Genomic DNA, 15,552 nt, shown 5'->3' with positions numbered 1-15,552 from the left:
TTGGCGCCATTTTAGGCATTTAAACTGTTTGCTCAAGTGAGTAATTGTTCTGAAGAAGCTCACAGTTTTAGTGAGTGAAAGCCCTTAACATTTTACTGAATGGAATAAATTTATTGCAGGTTCTACAGTTTTCGTGTAGTGGAATTGCTTGTATTTGGGGACTGTGGTGGTGCCGTTGGTGTTTCAGAAGTGGTGGTTACATTATATCGAGTTGAACTGAAGCATAGTTACTTTGTTTTCTGTTAGAAAGTATAGGATTGGAATTAACTAAATGTTTGGCAAAAGCAGGATTAACTAAATCTATAGCTGCTGGGTCAGGTTTGGGATGAGTGTATAAAGAATTTTATGTTAATGTATCTACCTTTCAATGGGCAGCAGGTTAACTGTCAAGAAAACTGCAGGCAGTGAGATACACATCCTCCAAAACAGACTGCACTGGAGGAATGGGTGAAGGTTCTGGAAATTCCATATGGAGCAGCTCATAGTATTTTCCCAGGAATTGGAAAAGCTCTGTGTTCTCCCACTGAAAACACTGGCACATTATGGAAATAAGTTTCAGAGAAAGACAAGACCCCAAAGGGAGAATCAGATGCACTGCTTTCCTATGAATATTAATAAATAATTTAATGTACTTTGCTAGCCCTCCGCAAAAAGAAAAGTAACAACTTCTCTGAAGAAACATTTTTCAAGTACTTAAAACAACTTTTAAACTGACAAATAAAGTGTACTCCTGTTTAAATGTAAGTTAAGTCTTGTGACGGTCCAGTAAAACACAAACTCATAGATTAAAAATAATTTTTCCCAGGCAAGAAAAGTACATTTTAACATTTTTTTTTTAATTTGGAAGGTTTGCCCCCCAAAGGAAACTTATCTGCTTAGCAAAGGAACAGTACAAGCAGTCAGTCGATAAAAGCCTTGAGAGAAGTGCTCATCTTAACACAACATCTGTAAGGCCTGGCACTCAAAAACCTGTGATTTTAGGCAGCTTAGCCAGAGGTGCCTAACAGTTTGAGTGCATGAAAGGTCCAATGAAGCCTTGAAAGCTAGCCTGCTGTTATATCCTTGGTAAATTACAACCCAGACAGCCAAGGCTAATGCAATACAATAGTGATCAATATGTACCCAGAAAAGAAACAGCAGTCCAATTGTGCTCCTGTATTGGCATTTAGCATAAGCAATGGCTACTTCAGGATGCAGGTTTGACATCATGTGTAAACGTCAATGACACGATCCAATATATCACCTGCACAAACATTTAGATACACAAAATTCATCCCCTTATTTTGAAAAGACCCCAAGCTGTTACTCACCTCAAACACAAATCACCTAAAACTACCAAACACATGCAAACATGAAGAACAAACTAGTGTCACATGATGGGTGCCATTATTGAGACCTAGAAAATAAATACCAATCATTACAGCAAGAATCCCACATAAATAAGCTATATAACATCTACCATTCTCCTGATTTCAGTCTCTACCTTTGAATAAAATACTAAGCTATGACCAGTTAGCATAGTTTACCAACATATGCCACTACCCCCACACTCTGGAGCAGACATCAATTAGCAATGTTTATTAGTATTAGTTTACGGGTGTGCACACTTATGCAACCAGCTTATTGTAACTTTTTATTTTTTTATATTTCTCCCCCAACAGATTTGTTTGTTTTTCAATTGAATTGTATGGGTTATAGGTTGCATTAAAGGTGGGAAAAGTTTTGAAATTATTTATTGTGGTCTCATTTTTTATATCACAAAAACCTGGCATTTTAACAGGGGTGTGTACACTTTTTATATCCACTGGATCTATGAAAAGCAAAGGCCTGATAAGTCTCTCTATGAGACAACCTTCTAAACATCAGCAAATGTCAATGTTGCTAGACCGTAGGCAAGCCTAAACTAAAAATGCTGCTGACCCACCTGAAAGCCTAGAAATATCTTCTGTAGGTCTGCAAAAAGGTACACATCAGCATGCTTGCGCAAACTACAGCAGCCAACCTAAACTCCGTGAAGAACTAAGGGGAAAAGTTTGAAGGATTACTGCCTCAAACTTAGGAAACTTTCAGATGTTTTAGGGAATCCAAGTCCAATACTGTTCAAGCAAACTTACTCTCTCGTGCAAAGTAAGCTTCACCTTTTACCAATAAATTTTGAAAATATAGTGGAACGTATCATGGAACTCAAACAAAGACATTGGTAACCTCCAAACTCTGGATCCCACCCAGTTCGGGTTTGTGAAAGGCAGATCATGCCTCCTGAACCTGATGGACTTCTTTGAGGCAGTCACCAAAGCCGTGGATGAGGGTAAGGTGGTTCACACAGTCTATCATGACTTCGCCAAGGCTTTCTACACCATCCCCCAAGTCTGGAATTATAACTAAGCTCACTAAACTTGGTATAAATCCCTACGTCACAAGATGGGTTGCCAACTGGCTCACTGACAGAACCCACACTGCAAAAGTGGTAGACTCCAAATCTGACCTCAAAGCAGTGACAAGTGGAGTACCACAGGGTTCCGTCCTGGGACCTCTCCTGTTTGGTATCTGCTTCTCTGAAGTACAGGCTAACACAGAAGTTCTTGGGTGGCATAAGCTATGGAACTTTGCTGGCTAGGCTTACGCAGGCCCTTGGGCAGATAGCCTAGTACCTACCTATGAAAGTAGGTACACATCCTAAAAAATTGTATGCATTTGTGTGCATGAGCGTTTACTGAAGACTTGGCACTCCAAGCAGAAAGCTTTGGCTCTTACAAGAACTGGAGCACATGTTCTTTCACATCCTGAAGATTTGCTACCAACTACCATGCAACTCCTTTTCTCTTTTCAGACTTCTTCTATACAAGTTATAAATCTGGGGCAATCTTGTATCACCTCAGTGGAAATACTCTTATTCTTCCCAACACAAATTTCTTGGGAGAAAGGAAATAAAGAAAACCAGCAAGACAGGGAGTCCCTAACTACACAAAAAGTGAAGATATGGCAGGTTGGTGGATTTACAGGGACTTTAGTATCAGCAAAAGGAAAAGACCAACACAATTTCTGGTTTCAAAACACTAGCCATTGACCATACAATAAATCTCCTATAGAATCTTGATCTAAACAACTGATTTCTAAATCAAAGATGCTGTCAGAAAGGTCCTGTTATAAAAGCAAGACTTTCAGACTCAGCAGGTACACTAGAATCAGCAAGATGAACATATTTGTCAAAGAAATATACAGAGATCTTAATTTTAATCAAGCTATTACCAGGACAATGTTTCCTCTTTAACCATGCCAGTCTGCTCATCACCTACTAATGAAAAGTGAGTATGACCATTATTACAGCCACATTTTAATAAATTAGAATAAATCATATTAAGCTGTGGTAGCGGTATCACCTCACAGCAAGACGTTGTCCTGTTCGATTCTCAGCTAGAGCGTCTTCTGTGTGGAGACATGTATGAATAGGCATACCTTCGTTGAAGGTTGTGCGTCAGGATCTGGCAACTTGGCACGTAAAAATCTACTGCCAATCATTAGTGGACCGGAGTTCCGCTGTGGCGACTCCTAACTGGGAAAAGCAGAAAGACGCAACAATAAAAATCATATTAAAAGGGGGAAAAAATCTGTAATTTTTGATAACTCTCAATTCTCACTTTCCAGCCAGAGTTGGGTCTGCTGATTTAATTCTAGTATTTAATCCTAAACTACAATAGTAATCAAAGCACAAATTCTCTCACTACCGTTGCCAAAGCCCGATATGACCTTCTAAAATACACCACTACCAGAAGTGACTTCCTTATTGACAGCTTAAAACACATTAACTTGGTCAAAATCTAGCAAAACATACCCATCAGATTTTGCAAGTGTGTAAACCCAAAACTTATGTCAAGATCTTTCAGAAATGAAAGAACCAGTGAAGCTTGCCTCAAGCCATGACAAATGTTAAAAAAAAAAAAAAAATTAACATTTAACTCCGCTTGTGGTTCACTCACCATGTTGTATTCACCTTGTTAAAATAACATAGAACAAGTTAGTCTATGTGACCAACTGACTGTAGGCTCCCCCATAAAGAGAGGCATCTCTTCCGCACAGCTCAATAAAACCTTATAATCAGAAGCCCACAAATATCCTTTAAGATAATGGCAGCCTCTCAAGGCTCAGACTATGAAGCCCCAACTATAACAGGTGACACAGGCTTAAAAAAGCAGACAAAAAATATTAGAAGCTGTTTGGGTGATAAAGGGCTAAACAATCAGAGATCTGGTCTAACTCTGGGAAAGATGATAGAGGGTTCTTTCTTTTCTTCAAGTAGGACCATCTTCTGATGGACTAAAAAGGTCACTCCCAGACCAATTTAGAATGCATCCAAGGCTGCATGAGATAGCACAACCATAGTACATTAGCAAAAAGACACCACAGTGGGGATGGCACTAAATGTTGTACTCCAGAGTACTGCCAAGACATTAAACAAGAAAATCTGAGTATGACTGCAAAAAAAAAAAAAAAACGTGCATCACAAACATCTAGTGATATTGTCAAAAGGATTCCATTACATCTCATCGAGAGAAGTCAGAATTTAACTAGATGGAAAACATTGTTAAAGCTTTGATCAGATGAAAAACTAAAGTATTTTTGCTGTGTGTGGAACCCCCCCCCAATTTACTACCCTGGCAGTGACTACACACACTGAACACAGACAAGACGCATAACAGGAAACAGTGCTTAATGAACTGAAATTTCATCCAGACTACACTCAAACCTAAAGTAGTGAAGCCTATCAAAAGGTACAACAATTCTGAAAAACAGCCCCCCACAGGATGTAGAGATACAAATGCCAGGGTAAAAAATGGTTAATGCAGAGATGGGAAAGATAAGTGGTCTGGCTAGAAAAGTAAAGAAACAACTTACCTAGGACTTACAATATGTAAAATGAAACACAAATACTACACTCATGAAGATTGATGTCCCCGAGGTTCATATGGAGTACTGACCGTTGCTAACAGACAAGCGAGCTTAAAAAAATTTGTAATGAAGCGTCAATAGCAGCAGCAACAGTATGAATCATGGACAGCTATCTTGCCAGTTTTGGAGGTACGAGACCAAGGTCTACTACGGGTCTCTACACCAGTACCTTTGTAATGATAGAACAAGTACAAAGGGATAAGAGTGATTTAGTCTTAGTGAAGTGGAGGGTGCCAGTCTTCTACATGAATTTGATGGGTACATGGGAGTCAGGATAGAGTCATCTCCAGCAGCCATATCAAACTATCGTGACCCTGTAGAGAGACTCTACATGAAGAAAAAGCATATATGTCAGGTTGTACATTGGAAGTCGGCATCAGTAATCTATTCAAGAAGTCCACATACATGTTCTACTCATCAGGTAGGTAAAACCACATAACACCTCAAGCTACAAATGCATCTCTGCTTGCTTGTTGATAGACTACATGAATGCTGTAATACCTGGAGAGAGGATTCCGTTGAATACCTTCCAGACACAACATAAAGAATTTAATGCTACTGGAAGTACGGAAAGCATTCCAATGGCAACTGCACCTACTGGATTTTTAATTCCATTTTTTTTTTAAACTTGTGTCTTTCCCTCTCTCATTTAGGGAGCTTTGCATTATCAGGATGCATGGGGAAGTGGGCTCCAAAGCTTGAAAGAAACATCCTGTCAGTTCTACAGGAAGGCTACCTAACAACGAATGACTAAGACTTATTATTCCAACAGGGATCGCAGCATTTACTTTTGCTGGAGAGTTCATTAGTGGAAAAAAATGTTCTTAACTGATGTAAACATGCAACAATTCATTAAACTAAATCTGTTAAAACTGGAAAGGTCCAACATTGTCCTCCTCTACTTTTCTGGAACTACAAAGGACCTTCACACTCTGCCTTACTGATGATCTAATACTCAAAGCATCACTTTCTTTTACTTTCAGTAACTATAAAGATATTGTCTTGGGATGAGGGTGCTGATAAATTCCTAAAAATGACCTGAAAAGCCCACCTGTCCATAGTAACAAACTGCCTACATTTGGCATAATGCAAACGTTTCACTTTGAAGTAGGACAAATTGTCTGCTGTTGAACAACAGAGATTTCACCTCTGAGAAAGAAATGGCTCTACTGAGCAGCCAGAAGGGTATTCCTCGATGGTCAGCAGTGATCAGGAATACAAGAGTCTAGACAAATGACAACTCAAGATTCACATAACTTGGCCTACACTAAAGATAAGCACAGCTATGGAAATCTACCCACAGCAAGGAATATTGCAAAGAACATCAGCAGATCATTTATTTCCATGCATCTGTAAACAGATCCAAAATGTTTTAAGAATACAAAAGACCAAAAGAAATGACTGCACCTCTCAAGTGTATCTCATTGTGAGGACTGTTTCTCATTTTGGGTCTTAAGCTCATGTTCCTTGAAATTCCACAATGAAAGGGTCTGTCACACATTCAGTGTCAAGAATTTAACGGATACCCATGATAAATTTAATATGATTCAGTTCTATTTATCAAAATAAAAGTTAAAAAGTATCACAGTTTAACCATCCTGTCAGCTTCCTAGTTGAAGTTGTTACTAAACTGTAATTGAATGTTTCACATTTTGCCCATTTTTTCCACATTATGAGAGGTAGTGTTTCTCATTTTGGAGATGGAAAGTTGAGAGCTATAGAAATAACAATACAGAAAACAGTCAGCTGTCACTTCCAGCTCACTAATTTCTTGATGAATGATTAGGCATTTTTTTGTAGTTGAAATGTAAAGCAAGGTGGCACAGTATATAGCATTTCACCAACAGGAGATGCGATCATACAAGTGTTTTTTTTCCTTGTCTAGTTTTTAACTACAGGAGTGCCATTTACACGTGCACACTAGCCTAATGTGCTTAGCAATGACTGTGAATATGCATGCTAAGAAGTGAGCTTACCAACACAAAAATAAATAAAAACTAAATTATAAAACATGTATCATCAATACATGAGCAAAACTAAGTTCTAAACTTACAGACTAAATGTGTGTGACTGATCGTCCAAGACCTTTATCCTTCCTTTACCAAAGCAGAATTTATACTTGACAAAAGACAAGAAAAAAAAGAGAATTAAAAGCAGCTGTGCTGGCACTGCCATATAGCTTTACAAGACTACACCCATTAGAGCTTGACACTAATGCTAACCAGTCCCCCTTCTGACTCAAAGGCTAGAGAGACACTTTATGAAGAAGACTCATTCTTGAAGCCTGAAATATCAACAGCTTAAAATTATGAGGAAAAAATATGAAAGCTATGCTATTTACTAACAAAAATTAAATTACACCATAGGGTCAACTTTTGAAGTCAGGGGAAGACGATGGGGGGAAAAAGGGTAGCTCTCAAGACAGCTGCAAACATCCTCTACCAGGTGATGAAGGGTATCAGCCACACAAGGTACTACATTTTGACTTAAGCTCTACTCACTCGCCCAGGGATGTTAACACTGAAAGCATTAATGGCTGCTGGAAAGGCTCGTCGAGGTACAAAAGGAGTCTTGCTCAGTTCTAAACAAAAGGAACAGGGAAAAGAAGAGAGCATGTCACTTACGGATACAGCTAGTGCAAAAAATGGGGAGGAGGAAGGGACAAAAAAGTTACACACAACAGGAATGTAAAATTCAGCAAATTTTTCTGTGTCTCGGCAAATTGGCCACTCACGTCCAATCACTATAATGTTTGCCTGAGAACGGATCCACTTTATTCGAGGACTCTTCTTCAAGTCATTGCGATCTGGGTCATTGCTGGCTCTACACTCATAAGTGCCGGAGTCACTTGTAGTAAGGTCGAAGACTGAAAGTGTGCTGGTGGCATGATGTCTGTAAGTGGCATTGATCCTTATACGGTCCTGCCATGCACCATCCCAGAGTTGCATAAATGTGTCAACGGATTCATCCCTTTCAAACCACCACTGGGCTTCAGGAATAGGTTTCCCAATTACTTCACAGTGTAGTTCCACGTCATCCCCCAGCAATTTCACTTCTGACAATGGAGACTTAATAAATCCCGCTATGAGTTAAAGTAATGTTAGTACAAGGTTAATTCAAAAAGAAACAAAACTTCAACTAGGCTAAGGTCATGCATTATTTTTAACTTAAAGTTATAGTCTGTCCACTCTATCCAAACTTGAGGTGATGGCAACAACCAAGCATTACCTAAAAATTAATTAAAACTGCAAATTACTTCAATAATCTGAGAAGAGACAGGGAAAGTATAAATATCAACTGGCATTTAATACAAGTGTGGGTTTTCACAGTGTATACAACTTTACTCCCATCTTTCAAAAAAATATGCTGGATGGTTATTCCGATCAAGACTCTATATATAATGCAAAATACTCTATATACAATGCAATTCCTGTTCCTATTATGGCACTACTAGCGTATAAAAAGAATATATGAAGGACCTATTCACATACTCAATTTACAAATAAAAGTGAAAGGAATGGACTGCATGAATTCTGGGTGTCTGTATTCTCCACTCTGTGAAGTATGTGAACATTTGCAAAAACAACAACTTAAGTGTTACAGTAAAGCTCATGAGCGTTTTTTATTGGTAGTTTACGTTTGGAAGTGCCAAAACTCATGGTTTGGGTCCTACAGTCCAAAAGGGAGCCATAATTACTATACAAAACAGTAACCCATTACAAACTAAACTGTAAAAAAGCAAAAGACTTAATAAAATTAATGCATTTATAAGAATTCAGTAATAAAAAAAAAAAAACATAACTAACTGCAGCCACAGCAATGATTGACTAGCGCTCCAGATGTAAAAAGAGAACTTCCTGGTGGCGAGGACTGTAGAAGCTAAAACAGTTTTTACTAACAGTGGGCAAAGTATGGACATCCATCTCACTCTACAGGCATTAAAAGTCACTTGGGTAAAAGTCAAAGTGCCTACACCCATTAAGACTGCTGAGGTGACCATTACAACACATCAAATGGAAGGAAGGGTGACACTAAGTTCCAACTCTGTAACATGTAAATATACCACTTTCACTGTCCAAGAACCTAACCAATCAGCAAAAAGATCCTTATAACTTAAGGAGCAAAAGTTTAGCAGAATGGCAACAGCTAGCAATTTATGGCATCTCAAATTCAAATGTTTGTGAAAGGAAGCAACAACTTTTTTTGTTCAGGCATGTAAAAATATTTGCCACAAGAGTTTTTTTCCAGACAATCTATATTGCACATTAAATGTTCTAGGAGACCAGAATCTGTACTTTGCACACACCCCAGAATATGAAAATCTAGAAGGACTCTGCCATTTCTAAGTTGAATACTTCATTAACATTTGACCTCGTCATGTCAAATATTTTTCACATTAAGCAAACACGACAAACAGAAAAAAGAAGTTATGTACTCACCATAATGTTCCATCTGAGTAGTTCTACTTCATTTGTCTTCAACCTGTGGGATATGGGATCCGGATCGGATCCAAGCCAGCAATTTCACTAGCATCTGCTCCGAGCTCCAAGCTCCTCCCCTTACCCATAATACACCTCCACTACCTTCCAACTCCCAGACAGAGTTCGCTGACCCTATACTAATAACGCAACCTGAAAAATACTTTATGACCTACAACTGCAGCGTGCAGGCTGTTCATATGACAAGGTCAGGGGGAAGGAGGGAGGGATGGTTGAAGGCAAATTAAGTAGAACTACTCAGCTGGAACATTATGGTGAGTACATAACTTCTTTATCGGGTCTTCAACCTGTGGGACAGAGTCCCCAGCTACTAAACTCCTGGATGGCCCTCATGGAAAGATATTCTGGAGCACCGCAGAACCAAAGGATGCTCTCCTTCTAGAAGTTAAATCCAATTTGTAGTGAGAGACTAGGACCAAGTAGCTGCAGAACAAATATCATCCAATGAGACTCTAGACCAAAAGGCTGCAGAAATAGCCATGGACCTAGTGGAATGAGCTTTCACTGACCCGGAGGAGACATACCTTTGTCCTTATAGACCTGAAGGATGCATGAGGAAATCCACCTAGCAACAGTAACCTTGGAGATTAAACCCTTTTTGGGTAAACCTGAGGAGGACACAAACAGCTGATCAGATTTACGGAAGTTTTTGGTTCTGTGTAAATAAAATCATAACAGTCTATGAACATCCAACAAGTGGAGTTTGTATTCCATTCTGTTAGCAAAGTTAGGAAAGAAGACAGGTAAATTAATGGTCTGATTGATATTAACTTGTGATACCACCTTAGAAAGAAAGGACGGATTGGTCCAAAGGGAAACCCTATCTTTATGGAAAATCATATATGGAACCTTGATGGACAAAGCTTGCAGATCTGAAACCCTTTTAGAAGTGATATCCACCAGGAATGCAGTTTTCCAAGACGAAATTTTAGATCTGTGGTTGCAGCAGGTTAAAAAGGCAGAGCGACCAAAGATTGAAGAACCATAGTAAGATCCCATGGGGAACAGGATCCTTGACCGGGGGGGGGGGGGTGTAACAGAAAGGTCCCTTTGATAAAGGCTTTAAACAGTCTGGAGAAGGACAGTGAGGCAGAATTCTCACCCACATGAAAATGAGAAATAGCAGCCAATTCGACTGACAGTAGAAGAACTAGCTCCCTGTTGAAAAATATTGGCTAGGAAAATCAAGAATGGCAGAAATAGGAGCTGTGAAAGGGTCCAAACTTCTTTGAGAAGCCCAAAAGGAAAAAAAAAAAAGTTTCCATTTGCTGCGGTAAACTTTCCTGGCTGAAGACGTATGAGCGGCCACCAGAACAGACCTAACTGAAGAGGATAATTCAGGAGTCCTAGCGATCAAGGGAACTGGAGCAGCCAAGCCGTGAACTTCAAACTGTTCAGGTTCAGATGAGGAACCCCCAATGGGTGTGAAATTAGATCCTGAATGGGATCCAAGATCCAGGGCGGAGCCAGAAGATGAGACCAAAGGAAGGCAAACCATACCTGGCGAGGCCAAAACTGGGCAATGAGGATCACTTTGCTCCCCAGTCGACAAGCTTTCTGTAGAAATTTCAGAATAAGAGGTACTAGAGGGTAAGCATGCAGAAGACCGGGAGGCCAAGCATGGACTAGAGCATCTCTGGGGGACTCCCCCCGGCAGGGGGTTCAGAGCAAAAAACTCACTGCACTTTGCGCTGGAAGGAGATGCAAAGAGATTGCAGCAAGGCTGACCCCACTCCAGGAAGATCTGCTCCGCTACTGAAAGATTCAGAGACCAGTCGTAAGGCATCAGAATAGTCTGACATTAGCTGTCTGCTAGAATGTTGAACCGTCCCGGAATGTGCGTTGCTATGAGAAAGCGACTGACCGGTGGAGATCTCCCTCTCCCATACTGTCATGGTCTCGCAACAAAGGGGGTAAGATCTGGTCCCTCCCTGTTTGTTGATGTACCAGACCACTGACATGTTGTCTGATTGAATTGCAATGGCTCCCAGAGGAAAAAAGGCAATTAGGGCCTGCAACGCCAAAAGGACCACCCTCATCTCTAGAACGTTTATGTGCAAGCTGGTCTCTACACGGGACCACTGGCCTTGGACTGTCCTGCCCGAACAATGCCCCCCACCCACCCGAGTTGGGAGACCTCCATGGTCATTGTGGCTTGGACAGGGGCTGAAACAAAGGGTCGTCCCTCCAAGATCTCCAGAGAGCACATCCATCACAGAAGGGACGAGCAACAGACTCGACTGAGTTGTACTGGATATGATAATGGAAGTTCCAACAGGGACCATTGTACAGCTAGTGTCTACTGTAGAATTCTCATATGTAACCGGGCGCACGGAAGAAGCGTTACGGTCGCTGCCACTGAACCCAAGGCCCTCAACACTGATTCTGCTGATGGAAATTGAGAACGGTAGATCAGAGAGACATGCATCCTCATGTTTTGTAATCTCTCTGAGATCAGGAAGATTTGGCACTAAGCTGTCTATCCTTGCCCCAATGTAGCCTATCACCTGGACAGGATTTGGATGCGTTGATTGTGATCCCCAAATGCAGAGCAAGCTTTAAGAAATAATCCCTAAACCAATAATCTAATGGTAAGATATAACTATTTACACCACTTGTAATGACTTGTTTATTGCCGAGTGAACATCTGTGTAAACAGTTTGTTTTCCTGTTATCATTATTTCTTGCTTTTTTTATCCAATGTATCAACATTTTTTCAATTTTATAACAAGATGTACAATTCAGTACTGTTCTTAAAAAAAAAAAAATCTCTGGTTTGAGAAAGTAGACACCTGGTGGGAGCAGCGAGTCAATCGTCCAGGTACGGGTACACCTGAATCCCCTGAAGCCACAGGTGAGCCGTTACTACCGCCATCACTGTGAGCTGTGGTGAGATCACAGGGTAGGACTCAATTGGTAATGATTGACTCCTAGCCGGAAGGGGAGGAACCCCCTGGAGCTTCTGTGGATCTTTATGTGATAGTAGGCATCCTGAAGATCTAACGAGCACATCCAGTCACTCTCTTGCAGGTACGGCATGATGGACTGCAAGTGTGACCATCTGAAATTTTTCTTTGGCAACTGACAGGTTCAGGGTAGATAAGGCCCATTAATCCCCCATTTTCTTTGGCACCAAAAAGAACCTGGAGTAGAAGCCTGATCTGGGGGGACAGGTTCAATAGCTCGTTTTTCTAGCAGCTTGGAAATTTCCTGTGCTGCTGCCTCCCTTTGCGTGGGTGGTACATCTGGGAGGTGTTTGGGAGGAACCACAAAGGGGATAGAGTATCCCTTGGATATGATCTGAAGCACCCAGCGATCTGATGTTACGGACTCCCATGCCGCCAGGTGCAACGACAATCATCCCCAGACTGCCTCCAGAGTAGAGCAATCAGGCAACCCCTCAGGGTTGCTCTCCGGGCCTGTCCAAAAAAGGTTCGAGACCCAAAATTCCTTGGACCCCCCCCTCTGCCCCTGGGCCGGCATCCATTCTGTCCCCCTCTGCCTCTGGGGGAAGAACAGCCCAGAGTGTCCCGGGAATACCATGACTTCCAGAACCAGATCTTCTTTTGCCCTCTCTTATTCCGGGAAAAGGATCTTCGAGGGTTCAAGAAGCGGATTCCGATGGCAGACAGTGTCTTCCCATCCTTCTCACTCTGGACTAAAGTCTCCGACGGTCTTACCAAAGAGAGTAGAGCAGTCATAAGGGGCACTGACAAAGATGCATTCAACGGTTCCGAAACCTGACAGTCTGAGCCAGGCTTTGCGCCTCATGGACATGCTGGACCCAGCAGCCTTACCCACTCCTTCAGTAGCATGTGAGAGGAGTCGCATGGACATGTTGGAGACTGCTTTCAAAGTGGCCATCCTCGCGGAGAACGAGTCCCTGTCATCCTGCAACATAGGACTTAGAGGGAGAATCAGCCAGCTCCTTGACCAGGTGTGGGCCAGGGTAGTTCAGCGCCCTAATGGAAAAGGTTGTTGACGCATAAACCCGCTTCCCTAAGTGGTCCATCATGTGCGACTCAGTCATGAGGATAAACCAAGAACTCTCTTGGGCTAGTTCCTTCTTTGTGGCTGCTGCTACCACCACCATAGTGTCTATGGGGGAGCCCTTGTTCCATGCTGATCTATCTGATGGTGGAAAGGATTTCCATGATGTCTCCAAAGGAGACATCCTCGGGAGGTGACCTGGGGGAACCTTCCCCATCATCCAAATCCATGTCCTCGTTGTGGGACTCGGGGAAGTCCAAGTGCCTCCTCTTACACACGTATGCTTGCGAAGCACGTCTCCAGTGTGGCTCTCTGGGGGGAACTCACAAGCCACTTGTTCCTTAGGGGGGACCGTCTGGGGTTCAAGCATGGGCTGTCTGGGTAAAATGATGGGATTCGTAGATCGAGCCAAGGGGGTCAGGGCGAAGTCTGATGGGATAGTCAAGGGTCTCAATCCAGTGGAGAGAACCCTTTCTACCACATCAAACGCAGAGGGAGAACGAACCTCCTCGAGAACCAATAAGGAAGCCGTTCTCCCCGGATCCGATGTGAGAATCGGAGCCGGGCCCAAAGTGGACGGAGGTCCGAGGGAGGGAACTTGGCCCGACAATGCCGGAGCCGATGAAAAACAGTTCTGCTCCCTCGGATTAGACACCCAAGCTCCGGCTCAGATCTGAACTGGTCAGATCAGACATGCGCCAGACAGCTGTCGGCATCAAGGAAGCAAGTACCGTCGGCGCTGACCACCTGACTAAGGGAATCCCTGGATCAGAGTACTCTGAACCCGGTGGACGGATCTGAGAAGGAGAAATCTGTGTGAAAAAAGGAAGCGAGCTCCCCCCTTCCAGAGGGAGAGGGGGGTGGCAAGACCCCCATCTGGATCAGAGTATGAATGAACCTCATCATTTTATCCATGTCAACTTCCGATAAGCTACACATGGATCTCGAGAAGGCCACGGATTCAGACCTGGTGGGTCAAGGAACCAAGGCCCTAGATGGAGAACTCGTCTACTCCAAATCCGGGGAAAATCTCGGAGATCGGAGGGGAGTGACGGATCCTAGGCTGACTTTTGGCGGGAGAAGGAAGGTCCAAGAACGTCTTACATTTGTCTGGTCTGAGATTTTGGTTCTCCCCCCTTCTCTCTGCCCCTTTTCTGCTCCACTTCCACAGGCTTTGAAATGGGAGGTGAAGCAAAGGCAAGAGAGGAAGGAGAGGCGGCCAAAGCAGCCATTGTGTCCAAAGTCGAAGAAGAGGCAACCACCTCAGAAGTGGGAAGAAGGTCTTTCAGGGCCAAATTAGCCTTCCTGTCCTTGAGAGCACATGGGTTAAAACCCGCGCATACAGAGCAGTCAGTATTCAGATGGGCAACGCCCAAGCACATTACACAGAGTGTGGCCATCTGCAGGAGACAATTTATAACCACACTTCATTGCACCTTTTGAACACAGGCTTATCAGACATGCTTCTATCAAAGTCACTCAAACTAAAGGGAAAAAGGAGAGAAAAAAATTACCAGTTTTCCCACTCAGACCACTCACCAAACACTCAAGTCACACAGAACACACAGGGGGGAGGGGAATCAAAGCACACAAACTAATTCTAAACTACAAAAAAGATTCTATTACATGATGCACCAGCGAGGGGGAGGAGAAGAGGGGACCTACAATAAACACTTATACTAATATTACACACAAAAAGCTGCTTAAAAGCAGAAAACTCATTCACCACTCGGAGCTCAGGAGATCACGATGCTTCAGGTAAGCCACAGCAAAGGAGATCTGGGGGTTGGGAAGGTAGTGGAGGTGTATTATGGGTAAGGGGATGAGCTTGGAGCAGATGCTAGTGAAATTTCCGGCTCAGATCAGATACGGATCCGGTATCCCACCAGTTGAAGACCAAATGAAGTAAACTACTTCAGATATAACTTTATACAGTACAGCCGTGTGAAATATTCAGCATAAAAGCAGATAAGCAAAGTATCCCTGTCATCCAACTGGATGGGCTTCCAAGCACCTCCAAAGGCATAACAAAACAGCACAAGTTTTTTTCCCCCACCAGGAGAGACAAGTAATGAAATGCAGTCACTCAGCTGCAATGATTCAGCAGAACAATCAT

At 42.4% G+C, this 15,552-nt stretch overlaps 1 protein-coding gene across 1 annotated transcript in view; it reads right to left on the bottom strand.

Annotated features, from left to right (window-relative positions):
• LOC122787897 (basigin-like) overlaps window positions 1-15,552 on the bottom strand; it is a 383,809-nt gene that overhangs the window by 279,877 nt on the left and 88,380 nt on the right. Inside the window, exon 2 of the mRNA XM_044054821.1 lies at window positions 7,682-8,029. Within this exon, the coding sequence (XP_043910756.1) occupies window positions 7,682-8,029 (348 nt within the window). The remainder of the gene's footprint in view (window positions 1-7,681; window positions 8,030-15,552) is intronic.

This window comes from Protopterus annectens, chromosome 13.part0 (genome assembly GCF_019279795.1).
Source record: "Protopterus annectens isolate FY-2018-M chromosome 13.part0, PAN1.0, whole genome shotgun sequence".
Taxonomy (NCBI): domain Eukaryota; kingdom Metazoa; phylum Chordata; order Ceratodontiformes; family Protopteridae; genus Protopterus; species Protopterus annectens.
Note: the sequence above shows the minus strand (reverse complement) of the source record. Positions and strands in the feature narration are given on the sequence as shown.